The sequence below is a fragment of the Pongo pygmaeus genome, chromosome 13 (genome assembly GCF_028885625.2).
Source record: "Pongo pygmaeus isolate AG05252 chromosome 13, NHGRI_mPonPyg2-v2.0_pri, whole genome shotgun sequence".
NCBI classification, from domain to species: domain Eukaryota; kingdom Metazoa; phylum Chordata; class Mammalia; order Primates; family Hominidae; genus Pongo; species Pongo pygmaeus.
In genome coordinates this window covers 83,292,896-83,319,470 of record NC_072386.2, presented here as the reverse complement: position 1 = coordinate 83,319,470, position 26,575 = coordinate 83,292,896, and the positions used below count along the sequence as shown (strand labels likewise).

At 52.5% G+C, this 26,575-nt stretch overlaps 1 protein-coding gene across 7 annotated transcripts; it reads right to left on the bottom strand.

Annotated features, from left to right (window-relative positions):
- SUSD3 (sushi domain containing 3) lies at positions 1-26,314 on the bottom strand. 7 transcript variants are annotated; one of them, XM_054500424.1, is made up of 6 exons: positions 26,169-26,284; positions 15,818-15,931; positions 9,065-9,253; positions 7,120-7,267; positions 5,509-5,640; positions 1-595 (listed from the first exon to the last, which is right to left on the bottom strand). In XM_054500424.1, the coding sequence occupies exons 2-6, from the start codon at positions 15,864-15,866 to the stop codon at positions 385-387; spliced, it is 729 nt and encodes a 242-aa protein (XP_054356399.1). In that variant the 5' UTR covers positions 15,867-15,931; positions 26,169-26,284; the 3' UTR covers positions 1-384. The 7 variants fall into 7 exon arrangements, with proteins under 7 accessions (XP_054356399.1, XP_054356401.1, XP_054356400.1 ...); XM_054500426.1 differs by lacking the exon at positions 26,169-26,284 and adding an exon at positions 20,420-20,537; XM_054500425.2 differs by lacking the exon at positions 26,169-26,284 and adding an exon at positions 16,840-16,869.
- Positions 26,315-26,575: the final 261 nt, after the last annotated feature.

Genomic DNA, 26,575 nt, shown 5'->3' with positions numbered 1-26,575 from the left:
TAGTTGCTGAAAAGAAGTTTATTGCTATTTTCTTATTTTATTATACAAAACTAGATTTGCTTAAAACATTTCCCGGTCTCTTTAAAGGAATGCTAGTTAGTGGGAGGCCACAGCTGGTAAATTACCCTCAGTAGTGGTTTCAAGTAGTCCATAACTATAAAAATTGTTACGGCCAGGATATGTCAGAACAGAACACTCCCCACTGGGGTCCTCAGCCTTGGATGTCAGCTCGGCCCCCCAAGGGGTCCCTACACCTGGAAGCTGATTCCACTCATCAGTCTCGAGCTGGGCGCCTGTGGAGTTGATGTGGAGTTGCAGCTGACTGGCTGGTGGGGTCAGCCTGGCCTCCCAGTGTGGAGCATGGGCACCAGCCTCACTGCGTGGTCACCCTAGGGCATATGCTGCGGGCTGTTGTGGCATTCCTGTGGCCAGCCCAGAGGCAGGCAGGGGCTGTCTGGGGTTCGCCATGTGCACCATCACCTGGGCTTGGGGTGAGCTGGAGGAGCCACTGAGACTCAGAGCTCTGGGGATCCCAGGGTCCTTGTCCATGCTGCGGGTCACACTGGCCAGCTTGGTGGTGCTCTCACCATGGTCTCTGTGGAGAGAGGAGGCATGAGTTGGCAAAAGAGTGTGGATAGGGTTTAACCCCCAACTCCATACCTTCCCAGGTACCCAGGCCCTCCAGTGGGCCTGGGGCAACTGCTGCCCTGAGGACTGGGGAGCCCGTTTCCTCCTGCCGGGAGCTGCCCTGCACCCTAAGGTACACAGAGGTCACTCCATCTCCCTGCTGGGCCTTGTTGGCAAGTGGGTCCTTCATCTACACAACCAGGGCGTGGCCCAGGAATCAGACACTTGCCCCCCTAAGGTGTGGGAAGGGACTTCCTGGGGCTCATTCAGAGTGTGCAGAAACCACCAGGAACCCAGCTGTCTGGCCAGGGCCTGGGATGTCCCAGGCAGAGAAGGGACGCTGGGGAGCAGGAGGTCAAGGGGAGGACATCTTCCCTCCTGCCAGGCCTGCCTCTTTGGTGGCCAGGAGCTGGATCACCCACCTGCTCCACCCTCAGAGTACTCTTGTGGCTCTCCACTCCCCCGGATACAAACCAAGCCATTCCCCAGGCTGACCAGACCCTGGCCCTGCCCCATCTCCAGCCTCCACACACACTGGCCTCTGCTCCATGTGGGCTGCCTGGTGGCTCCCACCTCCAGCCCTTTGCATGTCCTCTCCTCCCCTCAGAGGCTGTCTCTCTCCCCTCCCAAAGCAGGCTCTCTTAGTGCTTTCACTTCCGGCATCACCTCTTCCAGGAAGCCTTCCTGGATCACGGCTCCCACCCACAACTAATTCTCAGAAAAACTCTAGTAAGTAGTAGGAATTAAGAAATGATCTGCTTATGCAATGAGTAAGTGAAAGCATCAATAACTGGTGGAGACGAAAGGCAGCTTCGGGGAGGCAGGAGGCAGACTGACTTCACCCAGCCTCACTTACTGGTTGTGTGGGAGTCTACACAAGTTTCTTAACCTGCCTACTTCTTCACCTGGAAAACGGGATAAAAGTAGTACGCACCCCTAGGTGAAAAGAGTTAATATTTGGAAGAGTTCAGAACAGTGCCTGGCACATTGCAAGTGCTGAGAAGTACTTATGAAATAAAAACAAGGTCGAGGCAAACCTCACCTTACTAAAGGCAATTTACCACCTATGGAGACAGCCTGGGCCCTGCCTGAGGGGTGGGCAGCCCCAGCACAGGCATATCCCAAGGATCCTACCTGGGAGCCTGGGGCCCAGGGCTGGGGACTCAGGGAACTCTGCCTCCATCGGCTTTGTAGCCCTGGGCAGGACCCGCCTTCTCTGAGTCCCCACGAAGCTGGGCTGAGTGCTCGAGGTCCCCATGTGTGAGAGAGCTCCGGGAAGGGGCTCTGCCCTAAGGGTCCCCCTCCCAATCCCCCTCAGCCTCACCACCACTTCCTGCCTCTTGAGCTGACTATCAGAGTGGCCCCCAAGCCGGCCTCCTCCAGCCTCTCACGGCCCTGTCAGGGTGCCTCCCTCCTGCCCTGGCTCTCTCACTCCCTGGGGGAGGTGAACACAGCTCTGTACACGGATCTGTGGCCACTCTTGGATGGGACGCACGTGTCCGACCACACACTGTGCAAGTTCCCGCAGTGTAAGAGGCGGTGTCTGTGGTGCTGGGACCAGGCAGAAGTGTGGCCCCAAACAGCACCCCTGGGAGCCCCTCGGCGTCATGCCCTGGCCAGCAAAGCCCCTGCGGCAGTGGCAGCAGCTGTGGCTGCCATCATCTTGGACACCACGTTGCCTTGAGAGGCAATTGTTCCTTCCCCCATTCCATGGGCACTTTCCCAGTTATGACACAGGACGATCTGGTCCCAGTGCTGTAATGGGGGGCGGGGATCACAGGCGGGGCAATGGAGTAGCTCTGAAAGTGGCTTTGGATATCTCACTACCCAAAAGGAAAGGCATTAGCCACCATGGCCCCAACAAAATTAAAATAAAAAGGAAAGGGGGTCAGGCACGGTGGCTCACGCCTGTAATCCCAGCACTTTGGGAGGCCGAGGTGGGCGGATCACGAGGTCAGGAGATCGAGACCATCCTGGCTAACACAGTGAAACCCCGTCTCTACTAAAAATACAAAAAATTAGCTGGGCGTGGTGGCGGGCACCTGTGGTCCCAGCTACTTGGGAGGCTGAGGCAGGAGAATGGCGTGAACCCGGGAGGCGGAGCTTGCAGTGAGCCGAGATCGCGCCACTGCACTCCATCCTGGGCGACAGAGCAAGACTCCGCCTCAAAAAAAAAAAAAAAAAAGGAAAGAGGCCTAAAAAATGTACAGCCAATTGATGGGTCAGGTGCCCTCCCACAACACATGGAGCAAAACATTAGGAGGTAATTCAGCAGAGAAAACAGAAAATGACTCATGCCAGCAATGGCACTGGTGAGCCAAGGCTGGAGAAAACATTCTTCCTCCACATTCATCAAAGAAATGCTGACGGAAACTACCCACACAACTTGTAGCTACTGTAAGAAACAAATGATAAACAAATGGTCAGCACTCAGTGATGATGCAGTTACCAGAAAAATATGGCCACACTCACTTGTACCAGAGCTCCCAGGGAAAGAATGTGGTCATAAAATATTCAGACTGTTGGGCCTAAACAATCGATTCCTAGGATCACCCCCAAGAGTTGTGGTCTTGAAAAAGAAAAACAGCACTAAGCAAAAAGACACTGACCACACCTGACCACTCAACAGGGGAGGGTCTAGCAGATGTTGGAAGCTTTGGAATAATGGGCTGCTGTAAGGAATGATAGCCTGGAGGCCTCAGACCACCATGGTGACCTGGAACGTGTTGCTAAGTGCAAAAGTATCAATGGCAGCATTTCGGCTACATCCTTGTTGATGTAATACACACCTGATGCGCCAGGAAAGGAGATAGAAAGGTGAATTCCTTCCCTGCAGGTGTTGGCCAGACCCAGCACGGTGTGTGTAACCCAGGGCCACACAGATCACCACCTCCTGTGCCTCAGTTTCCCCATCTGCATAAGGTCGTAAGAGTGGCAACGACAGTAACAGCCAATATTCACTGAGCTCTCACCCTGGGCCTGGCGAGAGAGGCACACACCTGGACTCAGGTAACCTCAACAACTTGAAAGGGTGAGCACTACTGCAATCCTCACTTTACAGGTGAGGGAACTGAGGCATGGAGCTGTTACAGTCATACAGTGAGGCCACGAGGGCTGGGACCAAGTGCACTGCAGTCTTGAAAGACTCCAGCGGGAGGGCCTGAAGGAAGGGAACACAAGCTCAATGATGTCGTCTGGATGCCCGCCCGGACCCCGGTGTCTAAGCGCTGTTCTCCACCCAGAGAAACAGGGCTCCCAGAGCAGTGGCCAACCGCAGAGATGGGCACAGAAAGCATGAGATGGGCCTGGAACATCTTGTGCAAGGCAGGAAGCACTCACAGATTGATGGGGATGGATCAGAAGGACACAGGCCATGGCTTGGCAGAGCTCCTACTGCCAGGAACTGGAACCCACAAAAAGTGTGCTTGAAAATAATGCGGGGCAAGGGGCATGAATGAGGTTGCCTGGCTTAGCTGGTGACCATGAGAATGGGAGGCAGGGACAGGAGATCCGTGACAATATTCTACTTTTGTGTATTTGTGAACTTTTCCCAAAATAAAAGTTTCAGAAAAGAATATTCATGAGTTCATGTGATGCTAAAACAACAAAACAAAATCGAAAGAAAGGAAAGAAAAAAACAGCTCATCCTCATCCCTGATAGAAGGAATGTCAGAAGTACAACAGAATTAACAAAGTCACCGTTCTGTAATGCCCAAGGCAAGAGCGGATCTGGCAGGATCAGCCTTGCACGCTGAGACCACGAGTCAGAGGCCGCTGAGACAGCGGAGGGACGCTTGCAGAGCCCCTTTCTCAGGCTCTGACAGTGGAGGGACCTGGGGGGCTTCGCCTCAGCCAAGAGACCCCATTCCATGTGGCCCGTGGGGGCAGCCTGGCCCATGTCTGTGATCTGCACACCTAGCCCTGCACCAGAAATGCAGAGCCGGGCCTGGTCACACAGAAACAGCAGACAGATGCAGACAGGAGCCTCTGCATGCGACCACTGGCCTGGAGCCCTCAGAAGACTATGCCATGAAAAACGGAAGGCCCATACCAGTTTAAGGAGCCCAGAGACCTGGTGGCTGAGTGCTGCGTGTGATTATGGACATTCTCCACTCAACAGTCCACGTGCAATCAATCAATATTAGATTTTTTTTTTTTTTTTTTGAAACGGAGTCTCGCTCTGTCGCCCAGGCTGGAGTGCAGTGGCGTAACCTTGGCTCACTGCAGCCTCCGCCTCCTGGGTTCAAGTGATTCTCCTGTCTCCGCCTCCCAAGTAGCTGGGATTAAAGGCACACGCTGCCACACCCAGGTAATGTTTGTGTTTTTAGTAGAGACGGGATTTCACCATGTTGGCCTCGAACTCCTGACCTCAGGTGATCCTCCCACCTCAGCCTCCCAAACTGCTGGGATTACAGGTGTGAGCCACCATGCCTGGCCAATCAGTATTAAATTTCTGGACTCAGAAAAAGAATGTCCTTATATTGGTTCAGGGCAAAAAAATGTATGTGTGTATTAAGAGAGAGAGAAAGGAGAGGGAGAGAGCACGGGAGGGAGAGCAAGTGACTGCAGCTCAGTGCAGAGCCCTGCTGGGTGTGGGTGGAGGGAACACAGATGTGTAGAAGCTTCAGCTTCCCTGGAGGGTGGACCCTTCAGATGAAAACACTGCTGGGGGCAGCTCTGAGTCCTAGAATGTCACAGTCAGGACAGAGTGCTACAAGGACCACCAGCCTCTTGTTTTAGAGATGGGAGTTAAGGTTCTGGGTGGGCTGGGTGTGTGGGAGCAGCAGGCTCTCAGCGTGTGGGAGCAGCAGGCAGCCTGGGGCCTGACCAAGCTGGACCCCTTGTCCCCCAGCATGTCCCCCCACCCAGACCCGGGCTCACGTGGTGAAGCTGTGGTTGTCGTGCGCCTGGCTGGGCCCGCTCACGGGTTTGTTGAAGTGCTTGAGGCCAAGGTATGCGGCCTGCACCGTCTCCAAGTCCTCATCTTTCAGCTGGGACCACAGCTGGGCTGACCTGGAGGAGAGTTTGGGAGGAAGGACTCTGAGCATGCAGGTGTGTCCCTGACGGTGGTGGAAATGGGCTCCATGTAGGCCCAGGGCACCGTCTGCAGGACCAGTGCAGGCTGGCAAACCTCTCAAAGAGCTGGGCAGTGGATGTTTTTGGTGCGGTGAGACACATGATTTCTCCCACAGCTAAACTCTGCCATTGCAGCCCAAAAGTAGCCACACACCAGTAGACGATGAACATGGCTGTGTTCCAATAAAACTTTACTTACAAATACAGGTGGTGGAAAGTTCTAGGGCTGGACAGTGCTAATGGCTGCAATACATCGTGAACATACTTAATGCCACTGAACTGTAGACGTTAAAAAGGTAAGTTTTGGCTGGGTGCGGTGGCTCATGCCTGTAATCCCAGCACTTTGGGAGGCCGTGGCGGGTGGATCGTGAGGTCAGGAGCTCGAGACCATCCTGGCTAACATGGTGAAACCCCGTCTCTACTAAAAATACAAAAAAAAAATTAGCTGAGCATGGTGGCGGGCGCTTGTAGTCCCAGCTACTCGGGAGGCTGAGGCAGGAGAATGGCGTGATCCCGGGAGGTGGAGCTTGCAGTGAGCTGAGATGGGAGCCACTGCACTCCAGCCTGGGCGACAGAGCGAGACTCCGTCTCAAAAAAAAAAAAGAAGGTTAAGTTTTATGTATTGATATTTTACCACAATAAAAAATAAAAACAAAAAATAATAATAAATTACCATGGGGAAAAAACCTGACAGAGAGCCGGACTTCGCTGGTGGGCTGTGGTTAACCAGCCCTCCATCTGCAGTGACAGTGACTCCCTCTCAAGGTTTAGGGGGCGTGTGTGGCAGCCCTGCAGGCCGTTAACACAGCAGAGTGCATACTGCATATGTGTGCAGGTTTAAGAATAAAACGGGCCGGGCGCGGTGGCTCATGCCTGTAATCCCAGCACTTTGGGAGGCAGATCACCGGGCAGATCACCGGAGGTCAGGAGTTCGAGACCAGCCTGGCCAACATGGTGAAACCCCATCTCCACTAAAAATACAAAAAATTAGCCGAGTGTGGTGGTGCATACCTATAATCCCAGCTTCTAGGAAGGCTGAGGCAGGAGAATTGCTTTAACCCAGGAGGCGGAGGTTGCAGTGAGCTGAGATCACGCTACTGTACTCTGTCGCCTGGGTGACAGAGCAAGACTCTGTCTCAAAATAAATAAATAAATAAAATAATCCCCCGTGAACCCATAGCCTGGCCTAAGAGCAGGGCCTCGGGGGCCCACATGCCCCCCAGCTGTGATGCTGCCCCTGGCTGCTGCGTGGGCCGGGAGCAGCACTTGGTGAGACACAGGCCCAGAGCAGCAGTGGTAGGAACGGGTGCCCTGAGGGCAGTGCCGGGGTTCCCATGAAACACTCTGCCCTTTCGTCCTCCCATGGTGCCAAGAGGCACCTCCCGGGAGGACCCTGAGATCATGAGGCCACCGTACCTGTTGGAGTGCCGCCGCTCACTCTTCTTCACGCACTTGAGGAGGCAGCAGGTGAGGAAGGCCATGGACATGAGCAGGATGATGGCACAGCTCACAATGGAGGCGATCACGGCCACCTTGAAGCCAAAGGTCTCGTGTGGTGGCACCACTGTGTGGGAGACAACCACCAGCTCCTGGGCGAGGTTTGCCCAGATCTGCCTGGCCCAGGGGTTGGGGGTCTCAGGGGTGGTAGGGGTAGGGCCTGGGTGTAGACAGGGCCTGGGCAGCCCTCAGTGAGCCCTGTTGCATGGTAAGGGGGCAGTGAGGTGCTGGGGGCTGAGGCAAAGATCTGTGCAAACTATATTTGGAGGTGGGACTATCAGAGAAGACTCTCCCCAAGAAGCAGGTATTTGAGCAGGGTGTGTAGGAGTATGCAGAGTGGCTAATTGAAGGGGGTATTTGAGCAGGGTTTTGTAGGGTATGTAGAAGTCTGCAGAGTGGCCAATTACAGAAGTTCTGGCAGGGAGTTCAGAGTGATGGCCTCCCTGGCTCCTAGCCACTGGAGTCCTGCCTGAGGAATGAAGGAAGGGCGGGCCACAGAGAGGAGGTGACAATAGACAGTGCTGAGGAGGCCTTGCCCAGCCCATGGTCTGGGTTTTCACAATGCCCCAAGGTGGCAACATTCTTCAGGGGGCCTACATGCCTTCTCAGGTCACTTTCCAGGAAGGTCCAAAATACTATGTATCTGCTGTGTGACCTCAGCTATGCTCCAAAAACTAGTTCCATCAGATTCTACTGGATGTTCTGGCTAAAAAAGGCCTCAGAATCCTAATTTGAGCAACACCATTTACTCCCCCACGCAGGGAACATGGCCCTGTCCCCTGGTCCCCATTTCCCATGCTTCCTAGTGAATCCTGGCCACCCAAAATGGAGACTACATGGTCACAGGACCATGTTCTGGCCAGTGGAGGATAAGAAGTGATTTGGGGCAACTTCTAAGAACCTTCCCTGAGACACTGGGGCCTGCCCTTTGGCCCCAGGGCCCCTCACCCCATAACAGCTGCCTGGAACACAGCTGCTGCCACCTTGAATCATGAGGCTGAGGCATGCCCAGCAGAGCCATGCCAGGGAAGGGGCCTGGCTCCCACTGCCATGGAGCCCATACAGATCTGCCTGCCCTCCCTGAAGGTTGAGCTCCATCATAGTTAATCCTAGTATTTTGGGTTTTCTGCCTCTCAGAATCTAATCCTAACACTCGAATCCTCAGAGAATCACCTAGCACGTGAACATTTTAAAGGCTCTGAAAAGTCCTGCAGCATAAAAACCCAGAATCTGCCAAACTATTTTGACTCTGAGGCCTTTTTATGCACAAAACACATGAACATAACACACATAGCTTCATTTTGGAAATGTCATGCTGGGCACTGAAAAGGGACTATCTTGTGGACCTTTCAACACCTGTACAAGAAATACAACCAGAAAACCATCTCCTTCCACAGACTGGGAGCTCCAGGGCCAGGCACGTCATGACCTTCCGTGTTGCCAGTACTTAAGATTCCTGATACGTGAAATATCCTATTAAAGTTGGCCATGTGCACGTGTACATGAATAAATGAATGAATGAACGAACAAACATAGTTTCCTGCTTGACAGATGAAAACATGCTGGCTCAGAGAGCATGCGCAGCCTCTTGGCAGTGAGGGGCTGAGTCGGTAGCAGAGCCAGGATTGGAGGCCCGCTACTAGGCTTCAGGTCCGTGGTGCCAACATGGCACTGGGAGGGCTGAGGGCCTACAGCCGGCTGCTGACATGTAAGCAAGCTGTCAGTGTTGGGAACGGGACCCTACACACTGGCCTAGCTGCTTGTGAGTAGACACCCGCGCCATCCCCACCCACACCATCCCCATGACAGGATTTGGGGCCATCCCCCATCCCTAGAGCCACCGAGCTGAGAGAGGGGTCCTTACGTTTGCACACTGGGGACCCTGAAGACCACTCAGCGATGCTCCCCTTCCAGGTGCAGGTGAGGAGCCCAGACCCCACCATCTGGTGGTTGGAGGGGCAGCGGAACATGAGCACGGTCCCCACGGAAGCACCATTGCCACGAAGGACTTGGAAGGTTGCTTGCGGTGGTAGCCGTAGCTTAGCGCAGGTGCCTGGGGAGAGAGGCAGGTGTGAGGCATGGGGGGGGTGGGCACGTAGGGCAGGGCTGGGCAGGACCCGGAGTGAGGAGCTGGCACAGCATTGGGGAGCACAGGGGTGGGGTGCAGCTCCAAAGGCCATTGGATGCTCTAGAGGTCACATGGGGTCATCCAGACCCGGGGACAATGCAGAGCTGGATCCCTCCATGAAGTACACTCTAGATGTTGAGGACTGGAGCGTTAAAAAAAGAAACAAGTGTTAGAAGACAATAAAAGCAAACATACCTTCCCTGAGACACTGAGGCATGGCCTTTGATTATGACCTAAACACGGCTCCAAAGGCAGAAATCAGAAAAAAAAAAAAAAAAAAAAAGAAGGACAGAGAGAGATCAACAGATTTGACTGCAAACAAAGCAGAAAGCAAAAGCTTCTGAGGCTCCCTAATAATGGAAAACAACCAACTCAGGTGAAAAATTCGGGAAAGGATATTTGGAAAACACAGGTCAAAGGTTGGTTCGATAGTCTTAATCTATGAAGAGGTCTTACACATCAATGAAAACTGAATATTCCGTTTAAAAAAAACCCAACAAGTTCTAATGTGTGAACAAGCAATTCGCAAGGACACCAGTGGCCCACAGTCGTGAAAAATGCAGACCCACAGGCAATTGAGGAAATGTTGATTCAAGGGAGAGCTCATTTTTCCTGCGTTGGTGAGGTAAAGGCAAAAAGAAAACAATGTGCAAGTTGGCAGGGCCTGGGAAGCCCTGTACCCGGGGTGGGGTATGGATCCAACCTTTCTGCAGAGCATTTGGTAAATGCAATAAGCACCCTATGTTGCATATGAACCTTTAGCCACAGGAAATAAGAATCTGCTGGCCAGGCATGGTGGCTTATGCTTGTAATCCCAGCACTTTGGGAGGCCGAGGCAGGTGGATCATGAGGTCGGGGGATTGAGACCATCCTGGCCAACATGGTGAAATCCCATCTCTACTAAAAATACAAAAATTAGCTGGGCGTGGTGGCACGTGCCTGTAATTCCAGCTACTCGGGAGGCTGAGGCCGGAGAATTGATTGAACCAGGGAGTCGGAGGTGGCAGTGAGCCAAGATCACTGCACTCCAGCCTGGCGACAGAGTGAGACTCCATCTCAAAATAAAAAAAAAAAAAAAAAAAAAATCTGCTGCCAAGATTTCTCTATGAGGAAGCCCACCTCAGAACCATACATAATAGTGAAAGGCTGAAACAACCCACGTCTCCAGCAGGAGGGAATGATTCCCTCACCCGGGTCCATCCAGACATTAAAATACCAGAGAGCACTTACAGTGATTTTTTTTTTTTTTTTTTTGAGTCAGTGTCTTGCCCTGTCGCCCAGGCTGGAGTGTGCAATGGCGCGATCTCAGCTCACAGCAACCTCCACCTCCTGGGTTCAAGCAATTCTCCTGCCTCACCCTCCCGAGTAGCTGGGATTACAGGTGTGCGCGACCACACCTGGCTAATTTTTTGTATTTTTAGTAGAGACAGGGTTTCACCATGTTGGCCATGATGACCTCGTGATCCGCCTGCCTTGGCTTCCCAAAGTGCTGGGATTACAGACGTGAGCCACCACGCCCGGCCAGTGATGTTCTTAAATAAGGACACAGAGATGCTCTGGATGCAACAGCAATCGAGAATTTTTATAAAATAACGACAACAGCTGGGACTGAGAAGATTACTGTGTCTGGATGCCATTGCACCTGCCTTACATGTGCCATCATCTATCGGCACAGCAGCCTACCCAGGGAGAACCATCATTATCCCCATCGACAGATGAGCAAACTGGGCAGAGCGTCTTATGACACTTTTTGCAGTCACACAGCTCTTATGCTGCAGGGAAGACTTAGAACCAGACAAGGAGGCTCTGGTCTAACTTCACACACATTCATACACACACAGACACACACACACACAATGCACCTGAGTCGTTGTGCTATGCATGTATCAGCAGCTGGTTACTTTTCACAGCAGTGAAGTGTTCCATTGTGCAGACGGGCCTCAGTGTGTGTCCCTGTTCCCTGCATCTGAGTTGTCTCTGGGGTTCAAGGACGTTCAGTGAAACTGCTAAGGACATCCCCAAGCGGGTCTCCTGCTGTCCAAATGCAAGAGGCTCTTCCTCCTGCTTATCTGGTATTTCCTGATTTTTGGGCATTGACAGTGGACCGATGGTGCATCACAGGTAAAGAGCAGGGACAGGCCGGGCGCAGTGGCTCACGCCTGTAATCCCAGCACTTTGGGAGGCCGAGGCAGGCGGATCACGAGGTCAGGAGATTGAGACCATCCTGGCTAACACGGTGAAACCCCATGTCTATTAAAAATAGAAAAATACTTAGCTGGGTGTGGTGGCGGGTGCCTGTAGTCCCAGCTACTCGAGAGGCTGAGGCAGGAGAATGGCGTGAACCCAGGAGGCGGAGCTTGCAGTGAGCCGAGATTGCACCACTGCACTCCAGCCTGGGCGACAGAGCAAGACTCCACAGGGACAGCAGGCCGTGCTGATGCATGGTGTGTGCAGAGGCAGAGACTGACCGGAGGCAGCAGTGGTGAAGGGCCACCTGAGCATCTCTGTGCCTGTCTCCCTCTGCACAGGCAGGGACTGACACCCAGAGATGGGGGTGATGGCGGGGACAAAAACTGGGGCATGCAGAGTCTGAGGGACCCCATTATTCCATACTGACCTGCTACGACCTTCCTCTGTCCTCTGTGTGCTACATCTCCAGCCAGGACCATGCCCTGGGTGCCAGGAATGGAAGAACTACTGCCCACCGAGCCTGAGATGAGACATAGCCAAGCTTCTGAGCTCCCCAAACCTGCTCACCATATGGCTTCTCCTCTTATAACTTTAATTTAAATCAGCAGTCCCTCCATCCTTCAGTTGCTTGGGCCCTAAACCTTGAAACCTACTTTCTCAATCCACAACCAGTTGGCCAGCAAACTCTGTGGACTCTAATTTTAAAATGTTTACCAAAGACATCTGCGGTAGGCTGATACCATCCCCCAGATTTATTCACATCCGCCCAGGAGCAGTCACGTGGGCTGGCTGTGTGCCCAGGCAAGGTCTTTATCTGCGAGACGTATCACTCCATTTCTTACCCCACATCTGAATTCACAAGCCCATCTGGGGGGAAACTGAGGCTCAGAGAGGTCACACCACCCCTTGCCCCAGCCATGTGTGCCACGGCTATTAATGGGCATCAGCAGAGCTGGGCTTCAGGCCAGGCCCCAAGTCTGGTCTGGAATCTGGCAAAAGTGGAGGCTACCAGAGGTTCTGTGCCATGGTAGTGACAGTGAAGGATGGCATTTGGCTGTAGCTGGCCAGGTCACATTGACCCACTCCCCAGCAGCACCCAGTGGTCCCCCTGCCCTTGGCCTCTGCATGACCGAGGACCCCAGGGCCTTAACAAGCTGAGATGCTGAGGGCGAGAGTACGGAGGCAGGGGTGGCCCTCAGGAGGGGTTGAGGCAGACATGCCCCACCGCTTTGGGAGGGTCAGGCTACACTGCTTCTGCCCTGAGGATACGTGCTAGCAAGGGAAGAAGAGGTGTGGGAGGGGCTTATGGTTTGTGTACTTTTCTGGGAGGGATGGGGGAGGGACTGATCTAACACAAACAACACTGGGGGCCTAATGGGAGCTGTACTGTGTTATAGCCCTATGAGGAGGGTGGTCTACCCCTACCTTACAGATGGGGAAACTGAGGCACAGCAAAGCTCAGTGGCATGCCGAAGGTCACTCAGCGGGAAGGTGGTAGGGATGGAACTGGGACCCAGCACACTGTTTCGGGAGCCCCACCTGATGGCCAAGCCCAGCGGGTAGAATCTGCCCCATCTCACCTCATCCTGAGCAGCTTCAACTCTAGTTCCCACCCCTGGCTGCAGTTGCCTCTAGTATCCCTTCTCCCCATCCCAGAGTTGCAGCTGGAAATGTGACCACCACTGACAACTACATTTCCCAACCTGCCCTCCAGGGAGTAGTCACGTGACTGAACCTGGCCAATGAGGTGTGAGCATAGATGCTGTGCCACTTCTGCATTGGGGAGTGTGATGGTTAATATTGAGTGTCAACTTGATTGAACTGAAGAATGCAATGTATTGTCCCTGGGTGTGTCTGTGAGGATGTTGCCAAAGGAGATTAACATTTGAGTCGGTGGACTGGGAGAAGCAGACTCACCCTTAATCTGGTGGGCACCATCTAATCAGCTGCCAGTGAGGCTAGAATAAAAGCAGGCAGAGGAACGTGGAAGGACTAGACTGGCTGAATTTTCTGGACTTCATCTTTCTCCCATGCTGGATGCTTCCTGCCTTTGAACATCAGACTTCAAGTTCTTCAGCTTTTGGATTCTTGGACTTACACCAGTGGCTTGCCAAGGGCTGTCGGGCCTTCAGCCACAGACTGAAGGCTGTACTGTCTTCCCTACTTTTGAGGTTTTAGGACTCGGACTGGCTTCCTTGCTCCTCAGCTTGCAGGCAGCCTATTGTGGGACTTCACCTTGTTATCGTGTGAGTCAATACTCCTTAATAAACTCCCCTTTATATATACATCTATGCTATTAGTCCAGACCGTCTAGAGAACCCTGACTAATACAGGGAGCAAAGATGGTAGACGTGTGAAAGGGCAGACTAACCTCTCAGATCCTAAGAAGAGACAGAAACAAACTCCAGCTGGAGTTAGGCCACTGTTTTCTTGTGGATTTGTTAAGTGGACTGGCTCAAATCTGATACAAAGCTTCAGCAACACGTCTCAGCCCAGTGCCCTATTTAGCGCTTAGGATTCTGCCTGGTCCACTTGGGGCCCCAAGGTGACAATAACAAAAGTAGGAATATCAGCAACAATAATAATAGAAAGAAGAATAATGCCCAGGCTCTACTCTGTGCTGAGCGCTTCAGCAGCTGTTGGGTGACAGTACAGAAACGAACACGTGGGTTCCAGCCTGTGGGGCTCCTAGTCCACCTCCACCACACACATTTGGGGGCCCAGGCAAGGGAGCCTGCCCTGGCCTCAAAGTCAGCACAGCTGTTGTGCCCACCTTGGACTGGGGTGCGAAGGAAATGAGGTATAATGCCAAGGCATCTGGAAGGTGGTTGTGCCTGGTACGCATGAGGGCAGGAGCCATGATGTCCTTGGAAGAACTGCCTCCCCCATTCTGCAGCCCCAGAAACCATGGCTCAGGGAAACTGAGGTCACACAGCCAGTTTGTGGTTCCGCCAGGGTCAACCGCAGGCACCTGGCTCTTCATCCCTGGGCTGCCCCCATCCTTTCTGCCCCTTCAGTATCTGGGGAAGGCCAGCCTCTGGCCTGGGCGGGGCCATTCTGACTGCTCCCTGTCTATGGATCCTCAGCATTTGCACAGCTATTAACAATAACAATGCATGTATGGATGGAATATTCTGTTCAAGAGCACCCCACATTCCTTATCTGTATTATTACAGATAAGGCTCAGAGAGGTGGACTCACCTGCCCAAATGCCACCACTAGATGCGGTGTCTAAGATTCTTATATTTGTAACATATATGTAATAGGAGATTTGTATCTTCTCTACATAAACAGCACTTATATATTAATAAGCCAATGACAAAAATCACAGCAAAATGGGTAAGTTAGAAAAGAAAAACAAATGGCTCGGCCAGGCATGGTGGCTCATGCCTGTAATCCCAGCACTTTGGGAGGTCGAGGCAGGTGGATCACTTGAGGTCAGGAGTTCAAGACCAGCCTGGCCAACATGGTGAAACCCCATCTGTACTAAAATCAAAAATTAACCGGGTGTGGGCGGCACATGTCTGTAATCCCAGCTATTTGTGAGGCTGAGGCAGGAGAATTGCCTGATCCCAGGAAGCAGAGGTTGCAGTGAGACAAAATCGTACCACTGCACTCCAGCCTGGGCAACAAAGTGAGACTCCATCTCAAATAAAAAAGAAAAAAAAAGGAAGAAGTAAAACAATCTCCATTAGATGACATGATTTCGTATATATGTAGAAAAGCCTCAGAAATCCACTAAAAGCTATTATAAATAGAAATTAGTTCAGCAAGGTTGTAGAATACCAGGTCAACATACAGAAGTCAATTGTATTTCTGTACAGTAGCAGAGAGCAAATTGAAAATTAAGAAAAACATTTTATACAATAGCATCAAAAAGAATAAATTAGTTATAAATTTAATAACAGAAGTGCAAAATATATACTCTGAAAACTACAAAACGTTGTTGAAAGAAATTAAGGACCTAAATAAATGGGAAAACATCCTATGCTCATGGATCAGAAGACTTAATATTGTTACGATGGCAACATATTATGGTAGTCCCTCCTTATCCTTGTTTTCACTTTCCATGGTTTCAGTTACCGGTGGTTCCACAATCAGAAAACAGTACCTCACAACAATTGTGCTTTGGGCCATTATTAAGTAAAATGAGAGTTGCCTGAACACAAGCACTGTAGTATCAGGGGATCTGATAACCCAGAGGGCTACTAAGTGACTGACAGCAATCCCAGGCAGGGTGGAGCGGGATGGGTGAGATTTCATCACAATACTCAGAGCGGCTCACAGTGTAAAACTTACAAATTATCTCTGGAATTTCCCATTCCATCACAAGGCCTATGTTTTTCATCTCACTTCATCTCATCATGTAGGCATTTTATCATCTCACATCATCGCAAGAAGGGTGAGTACCGTCTATTAAGATATTCAGAGAGAGAGAGACCACATTCACATTACTCTCATTATAATATATTGTTATAATTGGTATAACTTATTACTAGTTATCATTAATCTTTTACTGTGTTCAATTTATAAATTAAATTATCATAGGTACATGTGTTTAGGAAAAAAACAACATATATAGTATCTGAAGTTTCAGGCATGCACTGAGGGGTCCTGGAATGTATCCCCCTTGGATACATTGTATCTACTATATTCACTGTATCTACTATATTCATTGAATCTGCTGTATTCATTGAATCTACTGTATTCCCCAAACTGATATACAGATTCAACAAAATCTCTATCAGAATCCAGCTGCTTTCTTTCCAGAAATCAACAGGCTGGCTGATCCTAAAGCTCATATGGAAATGCAAAAGACCTAGAATAGCCAAAACACTCTTGAAAAAGAACAAAGTTGGAGGGTTCACACTTGCCAATTTCAAAACTTATTACAAAGCTAGAGTAATCAAAACAGTGTGGTACTATCATAAGGACAGACATAAAGGCCAACAGAATAGAACTGAGAGTGCAGAGGTAAACCCTTACATTTATAGTCAAATGATTTTCAACAAGGGTACCAAGACAATTCAATGGGAAAGGAATAGTTTTTCAACAAACTAATGCTGGGACAACTGAAGCTGGACCCCTAGATCATACCATATACTAAAATTAACTTAACATGAATCAAAGACCTAAAAGTAAGAGCTAAAACTATGAAACTCTTAGAAGAAAATCTAGGAAAATCTTTGTGAACTTAGGCAATGGTTTCTTAGATCTAACACCAAAGACAAACACCAAAAGAAAAATAAAAACAGGACTTCATCAAAATGAAAAATGTTTGTGCTTTAAAGGGCATTCAATAAAGTGAAAAGACAACTTACCAATAGGGAGAAAATACTTGCAAATCATGTATCTGATAAAAGGCATGTGTCTAGAACATATAAAGAATTATTACAACTCAATTAGAAGACAACAAAATTTAAAAATGGCCAAAGGATCTGAACAGACATTTCTCTGAAAAAGATAAGTTAGCAGCCAATAAGCACAAGAAGATTCTCAAAATTATTAACCTTCAGGGAAATACAAATCAAAACCACAAAGAAGTCTGTCAAAAAGACAGGCAATACCAAGGGCTGGCTGAGCGCAGTGGCTCACGCCTGTAATCCCAGGACTTTGGGAGGCCGAGGTGGGTGGATCACTTGAGGTTAGGAGTTTGAGACCACCCTAGCCAACAGGGTGAAACTCTGTCTCTACTAAAACTACAAAAATTAGCCAGGCGTGGTGGTGGGCCCCTGTAATCCCAGCTACTTGGGAGGCTGAGGCAGGAGTATCACTTGAACCTGGGAGGCGGAGGTTGCAGTTAGCCGAGATCATGCTACTGCACTCCAGCCTGGGACAGAGCAAGACTTCATCTCAAAAAAAAAAAAAAAGGACAGACAATACGAAGTATTAGGAAAAATGTGGAGAAACTGGCACCTCAGACGCTACTAGTTTGGGAACAAAATGGTGCAACAGCTTTGGAAGACTGTCTGGTGGTTTTTCAAACAGTTAAGCACAGAATTACCACATGATCCAGTAACTCCACTGCTAGGTAATCAGCCAAGAGAAATGAAAATACCTGTCTACACAAAAATGGGTACATGAATGTTCACAGCAGCATTATTTGTAATGGCCAGACAGCTGAAACACCTAAATGTCTGTCAACCAATAAGTGAATAAACAAAATGTGGTTTATCCACACCACAGAGTACTATTAAATCATCAAAAGGCATGAAGTGCTGATCCATGTTACAACATGGGTAAACCTTGAAAACACTGTGTTAAGTGAAAGAAGTCAGACACAAAAGGTCACTGTCATATGATGACACTCATATGAAATGTCCAGAATAGGCAAATCCAGAGACAGAAAGCAGATTAGTGGCTGTCAGAAGCTGGGGGAAAGGGAAAACTGGGAGATGGCTGCTAAGGGGTATGGGATCTTCTTATGCGGTGATTAAAAATATTATAAAATTGACTGGAGTGGCTGGGTATGGTGGCTCACACCTGTAATCCCAGCACTTTGGGAGGCCAAGGCAGTCAGAAGATCACCTGAGGTCAGGAGTTCCAGACCAGCCTGGCCAACACGGTGAAACCCCATCGCCACTAAAAATACAAAAATTAGCTGGGTGTGGTGGTGCACACCTGTAATCCAGCTACTCAGGAGGCTGAGGCAGGGGAATCGCTTGAACCCGGGAGGCGGAGGTTGCAGTGAGCCAAGATTGTGCCACTGCACTCCAGCCAGGGCAACAGAGTGACTCTGTCTCAAAAACATAATAAAATAAAAATAAAATAAAATAAAATAAAATTAAAATAAAATAAAATAAAATAAAATGGACTGGAGTGATGGTAGCACATATCTGTGAATGTACAAAAGCTACTGAGTTCTATGATTTAAAAAGGTAAATTGTATGGTATGTGAATTATGGCCCGGTAAAGCTGTTTAAAAAATCAGGGGGAAAATATGTCAATTAAAGAAATACACATTTAAAACTGAAGATACTTGGCTGGGCACAGTGGCTCACACCTGTAATCCTAGCACTTTGGGAGGCCAAGGCAGGCGGATCATGAGGTCAGGAGTTTGAGACCCGCCTGACCAATATGGTGAAAACCTGTCTCTACTAAAAATACAAAAATTAGCTGGGCATGGTGGCGTGCGCCTGTAGTCCCAGCTACTCAAGAGGCTGAGACAGAAGAATCCCTTGAACCCGGGAGGTGGAGGTTGCAGTGAGCCAAGATCATGCCACTGCACTCCAACATGGGCGACAGAGGGAGACTCCATCTCCAAAAAAAGAAAAAGTAACTGAAGATACTTTTTTTGCTTCTTATCTCTGTCAGGGTTAAAAAGATCAGCCCTTCAGATTGGGGAGGCTGCAGGGGAGGAGTGCACAATTTCTAGGGGCGGTACACAGAGTGCGGAGGGCCTGAAGAGCTGCCCTGCCCTTCAGGGGGATGGAGGGGATGGTGGGCAGGACTGAGATCAGCAGGAGGCAGAACCTCCCAGGGATGCTGGGCGGATGACAGCTGACACTGAGCATACCTGTGTGCCAGGTACAGCTCTAACCCCTGGCCTGGGCTATTTCCTATAACCCTGGGCTGACTCTCGCTGGCCTTGGGTCACCTAGCTCCCAGTGGCACAGCTAGGACTTGAATTCTGTCTCCAGGGTTGGGCTCTCCATCAACTACCATGCTCCATATCCACAGACATCAGTGCAGGAATGAGTTAATGAATGAATACAAGAACAAAGGAATGGAGGACTGGCAGCCTGACCTCACAGGCAAGAGTTGTGATCAGCACTCCCCAAGGGCCAGGGACCACTTTGCTTTTTCAGGATCTTGGGATCTGGATATGCACTGTCCTTCTGGCCAAGGAGGTGGCTATGGGATTCTGGAGCCCTGGCAGACACAGCAGGGCAGCCACGGGCTAGCCACGTGGCCTCTTCCCCAGGGCCGCCAGGCAGCCAACACTTCCCAGTCCTTAATTTAGAGCTGCGACTTCTGCCTTCCTCTGCGGCTTCCCAGCCCACTGTGGCCCTTGCAGAGAGGAGGCCTCACCAGCCAGAGGTTTGGGAGTAGCCGTTGGCGGATGGGAGGGGAGGTTGGTGAGGGTGAGTGTGTCCAGCACCCACAATAGCGCCTGGTTGAGTGTCTGCCCAGTGAGAGGATGAATAGATGAACGTGAATTATTTCTTTAAAAATAAAACTAGAACTTCATTAGAATAATGAGATGCCTGGAGGGGTGGACCAAGGGATGGAGACAGATGTGAGAAAGCAGACACAGCGAAATGCGAAGGGTGGAATCGAGCTGGTGCGTGTCCAGGCATAAAATTCTTTCAACTCTGCTGCACGTTCAAAAGAAAAATGCTGGGGGAAGACCTTGAGCATCCCCACTGCTGACATGTAACTGATCCCCTGGGCACATCCCCTTCCCACCCACCGGGGTCCCAGGGAAGGGGTGGCCATACCACTCCCCATCCAGGACCCAGACACTAACCACTGCTAAGCCGTCTGGGCACTGGGCTGATCTCTAGGACTTATTCTACCGAGACTGTGTGTCACCGTGGGAACATAGCTTTCTCTCAAACAAGACGGATGTGACTGCCAGGGCCTCCCATGCACCCGAGGCAGCCAGGCCAGCTCTAGAGCCAGAGGACCTGGGTTTGAGGGTAGGCCCGGCCTTTCCAGAAGACCCTGGTCACTTCTCCACCCTGGGCCCGTGTCTCCACCTACAAATACCACAACAGGCAGGGTGGGGCGAGGACTGGATGAAATGATGATCGTCCCAGCAAGGCCACCTCCACAGCTGACTTCCTCTAAGTGTGTCTTAGAAGGAGCAGACCCTCCCCCTGCCCGCCCGTGTGTTGTGCTGAGCTGGGTGAGGAGCTCATGACTAGCCATGTCTGAGGTTGACCAGTCGGCTCTCACCTAGCCATGTCTGAGGTCGACCAAGGTCTCGTCTTGGTTCACACTTCATCTGCCAAAAGCCACATCCTGTGTTCTCAGCCGCCAGGTTCTGCTATAGTAAGGGCTCTTGTCCTCAGACAGCAACTGCAGGTGGTGGATTACATGTCACAGTGAAAGGCATCAACAGCAGGCAAGCATGGCCCCTTCCCAGCATCCCCAGAGCCTGTCCTGCCTGCATCACTGAGCCTCACAGATGTGGGGGATAAAGGGTGAAGTCGGCTGGGTGCAGTGGCTCACGCCTGTACTCCCAGCACTTTGGGAGGCCAAGGTGGGCAGATCACAAGGTCAGGAGATCAAGACCATCCTGGCCAACACGGTGAAACCCCGTCTCTACTAAAAATACAAAAAGTAGCTGGGCATGGCGGCGTGCGCCTGTAGTCCCAGCTACTTGGGAGGCTGAGGCAGGAGAACCGCTTGAACCAGGAGGCAGAAGCTGCAGTGAGCCAAGATCACGCCACTGCAGTCTAGCCTGGTTGACAGAGTGAGACTCTGTCTCAAAAAAAAAAAAAAAGGTGAAGTCACCACCCACAACCAAAGAAAGGGGACCAGCCAGCGAGGTAACACTGACCTACAAGAAGTCCGCCGTCAAATTAAAAACTCACACAAAAGTATAGAACAATTTGGAGTACAAGCCCAGTAAAATTGATGCCAGCCCCCTAACTGTCCATGAGCAGAGAAGGATGGTGCCTGGTGGGGCTGGGGGGCCTTAAACGCAGTCCTGGCATCAGACCCTGCATTTCTAGCCAGCTGACCAGAAAGGTCTCAGGCCCAGGTCCTAATGTAAGTGCACTGCTGGAATGGCTTTCCTTTACAAGTCAAGCAGAGGGTCTGGGGGAAGTAACTGGTAGGAGGGAGGGTAGGGTGAGTCCTTGCTCAAGGCTCACAGCCCTGACCTGCCTCCTCAGGGTGACCAAGAGGTCCAACCTCCTTTGAGGGCACAGGGAGGCAAAATCATGTTCCTGTGGCCTGTCCTGCTGCAGGGGCCACGGAAAGAGAAGCCACTGACCGGCAATGCCCCCCTTTAGCCTCCAGTTGGGTGGGCAGGCTTCCTGGAGGGCTAACCAGTAGGTTCCTGGGGTCTGATCCTGACAAGACCCTTCCCAGCAGCGGGTCCTGGACCTGAATTTCTCACCTGGCTCAGCCTCAACTTCCCCGTCTGCAAAACTGGTGGCTTGCCTGCCTGGGGTCTGGGAGGAGCAGGACTGCCCTGTGGAGATCTTGGAGCAGGATCTGGTGCACAGGATCACTCCCTAGGTCAGGGCTTGAGCAGCCCAGGCAGGACATGAGCCCTACTGGGGCCCTGGGCCTCAATCCCCAAGGTCCATGGAACCCAGGGAAACTTCATTCCTTAGCCCTTGATCCCCAAGGTCTGCAGCATACAGGGGACCTTCAACCCTCCAGGCCCCAGTGGGGTCTCCTGTACTCCTTTCCTGAGCCTGGGAGGCCAGGAAACACTTTCTCTGGGCTGGCTCCATTTTCCAGATGAGGAAACTGAGGCCCCCAAACCTGCCCAAGGCCCCTGGCTGCACGATGGCAGTGCCAAGAGTAGGAGGCTGGACTCCTGTCCCCTTGGGGTAGCCCTTTCCATAGGATTCACAGCGAACTCACAGCTAGGATTCCGTAGGATTCACAGCGAACTCACAGCCAGGATGGGGCAGGCAGGCAGCACAGTGCCAGGAGCTATGGTCTACGAAGTCTCTACCTGCACCCAACTCCCAGGGACATTCCAAGAAATCACCAAGGCATGAGGATGGAGCTGGTAGATCACCCTTGTCTCTAACCACTGCACAGCCAAGTCCTGCTCACACAGAGACTCCTGGACTCCCAGGGGACCCAGGGCCACCCCTCACTGACCTCCTGAGCCCCTCCCCATGCCTGATGCATGAGAGGCAGATCCCACCTGTCCCCTGTCCCCTCTCCTGCTTCAAATAGTCATGAACTCCGAGCTGCCCGCAGATGGCCCTCCTGTGCCTAACCCCTGCAGAGGACCCCACACCCCAGCTGTCTTTGAGGATGTCTGTTCCCTAAAGCTGGAGGCAGAGGCCTTGCCTCTCTGGATCCGTCCTGCCCTCCAGCCCCATCCTACCCGCCTGCTGTTCCCCAGCCCGTGGTTGTGGCTGCCCTCGGTCTGCCAGCCTAGTGATGGGGCATTTCTTACCTGGCACCCTTTAGATCCCTTTGCATGTAAATCTTAAATGAGAGGGAAAAACAACAGAAAATGGATTTGGTGCAAACAAGATACAAAATAAAAACACACGAGGCCCTGCCTGGCCCTCCCACGGCTCAGAAGCAGGTGGAGAGGACCAATGGGTACCTCAGGGCCACACCTGTGGGATGCCTGAGCGGCCCTCAGCCCACATGCCGCGCCTGCGCCTCTGCCAGGCCACCTGCTGCAGCTGCACTTCCTCCCTCCCTGGCATTATGTACGGAGTTGGGCAGGCCTGACCGGGTGGGTTCTCATCCTCCCAGCCTGTGAGGCCAGCCGGGCGTCTGAGAACAATCCGTACTTGTTAATCTTTTATCTGGAACCTTGGACCCCAGGTCGGCCCTTCTGTCCTCCCTCCTGGGATTCGCCACACAGCCCCTATACCCTGACCTCGCCTGCTGTGGGACCAAGTAACTATGTTCCCTTTTATGCTGGCTGAGGCTGTGGGAGAGAGCGACAGAGGCAGGCTGCTGAACCCAGTCTCACCTAGACTCGATCCCCACCTGCCAGTGAGTCCCTGTGTGACCTCAATCTGTGTCTCAGTTCCCCCAAATGTGAAAAGGAACCTTCAGGAGGAATTTCTCAGAGTTTAAAGGGGGTGACTTTTGCACACAGAGGTACTTTGAGAACAGGACCCCCAAGACCCTGGCAGTGGGGACAGGGCCTGGCCCCAACACTACATGTTGGTGTCCCACAGCCCTGGCTGTGTGTCTTCGGGTAAGTCACTTGCTCTCTCTGAGCCCATCTCCACATGGAGGGTGGGCACAGGCTTCAGAGCCACTGCAGCCTTCCATCTCCAGGCTGAGCAGCAGAGTGGCCTCAGGATGTGGAAAGCACACAATCCTCCAGAAAAGAGCTGGGCTAATTCCAAATGAGGAACGTGTACCCCCACATCCCTGGTGGAAAACCGAGGGTCCGGGAACCTATGCCTTCTACCAGCAGCTCTGTCGATGCCAATGGGTGGCAGGAGGCCATAGCCAGGCATCACGGGGCGTGTCTGCCTTGCTTTGATTTACACAGGCATTCATGGGGTCTCAGTTTCTCCCCTGCAAAATGGACACAGTCCAGTTCTGGGGCAGGAGTTCAGGGGTGAAGCCAAGAAGGCACCAGCAGAGCATGTCTTCTGCTACCCCCTCTCCAGGCCCTTCCTCCAAGGCCCTTCCACAGATGCCAGGGGGGTTACCTACAGCCACTGGAACCCTGCTTTCCTGGACAATCTCCCAGATCAGGGAGTGCTGGGGCTGACCTGGGAGCAGGGCCAGGGGCCAGTCATACAACAAACATGATAAACTCCTACTCTGAGCTAGTCTCCCCCGCGCGCTGCCCTTCTCCCAGGTCACTCATGGGAGATGAGGGAAGACCACTTCCTGCCTCTCAGGAAGACGAGTCTGCCGCACTACTGTGCTCTTCATATCTACTCTAGGAAAACCAGTGGTAATGGCTCCATTTTAAAGATGGTGGGAAAAACACACACCCCCGTGCTATGTTTTTGATTTTTGTTTTGTTTTGAGACAGAATCTCACTCTGTTGCCCAGGGTGGAGTGCAGTGAGGTGATCACAACTCACTGTAGCCTCGAAATCTGGACTAAAGCAATCCTTCCACCTTTCAGCCTCCTGAATAGCTGGGACTACAGGCACATGCCACCATGCTCAGCTAATTTTTTTTTTGCATTTTTTGTAGATATGGGGTCTCGCTATGTTACCCAGGTTGGTTTCGAGCTCCTGGACTCAAGCAATCCGCCCGCCTCAGCCTCCCAAAGTGTGGGATCAGGGGCATGAGCCACCACTCCTGGCCAGTGGTGTTTTAGTGTCAAATCCTCTCCAAAGGCTCCCAACCCCCCAGCCTCTAACTTCACAGCACATTTCACAAAGCAAGAAACTGAGGTCACATGGCAGGGGAGTGATGGAGTCCAGATGATGGCATCATCCCTGCACCAGAACAAGTACCCTCCCCGGGCTCCACTGGGCCTGTCCACAAGCTTGGGGGCAGGTATACAGTGCGGAAACTGGGGCACATGGGGAAACTGAGGCACAGAGGTGCAGCGACTCACCCCAGGTCACGGGGGGGATCCTAACCCAAAACTCCAACAACGGGGCCAGTGCCTGGGAAGTGGTCACGGTGGTCAGAGGCAGAGCCAGGGCCAGGCAGGATGAACAAGAGCTCAGGGTGCCAGACTAAGCTCCATTCCCAGCACAAATTCCAAGGCAAACAGCCTTTTGTATGCAAATATGCCAGAGCCTCCAGATACTCCCTGGCCTTGGGCTGACCTTGGGCAAGTCAAGGCTATCCAAAGGGCACTGGCACCCACTCCCCCAGGCTGTTGTGCCGGTAGAAGGGGCTCCTCAGGCAGTACCAGGCCCTGGGCAGGCCTTACTCAAACACAGGAGCAAAAGTGCTCATCACCCCAACACCAAATTAGGGACTCTGGACATTAGGCTGCCAGAGTCAAACTAAATAAACCAAATCCACCAGCGCCAGGAACAAGTCTCAGCGCCCACTTTGCTGAGCTGCGGACCTCTGCTCGGTGAATTAGCTCCCTGAGCCGCAGTTTCCCCATCTGTGAGAGGAAACAATTCTCCTGCCACCTTCCTGCCAGTTCCCTGGGGTTGCAGGCTGACAGTGTGACCTGGTCCAGCCCACCCCACTCCAGGCCTCAGCTTCCTCCTGCGCAGAGCCTTAGCCCCGCAACGCCTGAGACGCCCAGGACCCTCAGGCCTAACGCTCGTGGGCAGTGGCCACGGAAGTAAGCTTTTGGGATATCTGAGACCCAGAGTTCCGGTTTGGTTCCGTTTCTAAAAGGGTTAGACTTTAGAATCATTCAAGGAGCAAGGCCAGCATTCGAACCCCGCAGCTTTGGGCACGGGAGCAGAAAGCTCTTTAAGCACATTCTTGAATTCAAACACTTAAAAGTAAAATAAAAAGCAGCCTCTCTTCCTTCCAAAGGCCTCTGAGCCTCCTCCGAGACAGCCGAGGCGATCCCAAGCCTGGCTACAGGGTGACCTCGGACAGCCACCTCCTCTCGCAGGCTCAGTTTCTCTATCTGTAAAGTGGAGCTGCGGTGGTCACCTAGGAATCGTGAAGATGACACCTCCCTCAGGCGCAGAGAGGGCTCCCGGCTCCCCCCTCCCGCCCCCGCCCCGCCCGCCCGCCAGGTGAGGCCGGTTTCGACCTCCCCCGGAGGGGCCCGGAGCCTGCGGCGTGGAGAGGCTTAGGCCGGTCGCGCTGTCCGCAGAAGCCCGGGACCAAGGCGCAGCGGCCACTCAGGAACGGGCGCGCGGGCTGCTGCGTGCAGTCGCCTGGTTTCGAACTGCTCGCTGCCAGGCTTCGGCTCCGCTAGGGCGCCTGCTGGGCCGGCGGAGGGTCGAGGAGGTTCATCCTCGGGGCAGATCGTGGCTGTGGCCCCCACCCACGACTGTGCGGCCCCGCGACCCCCTCCCCTCGGCTTTCCAGTCTGTGAAATGGGCGCAGAGCCTCGCACGCGGCCACTCGGCCCCAGCCCTCACCTGTGCGGTTCCCTGGGGCAGGCGTGGTGACCCCGGCCCGCCCCCGGGGCCTCGCCTTGCCACGGAGTGTGGCGGCCGCCCCGCGCATCCTGCGCGCTCCGAGGCGCTTGGCGGGGTCTGCCAGGGGAGTGAGCCCGGCTTGTGGGGGCGGGGCCTGGGCCTGGGTGAGGGGCGGGATGCAACAGGCCCCGCCCTCCACGCCCGCCCAGGGGCGGTGCCATGCAACTTACAGACCACGCCCACACTTTGGACTGGAGCCGAGGTCCGGCGGGGGCGGGGGCGGGGGCGGGGGCGGGGGCCCGGGCCCCTGGGGAGACCAAATACCCAGCGGGCCAAGCCAGCGGGTTGAGCGGAAAGTGTTGCTACTCCGGGGCATTGCACGCGTGGCTACCTCTGCCCAACACCCT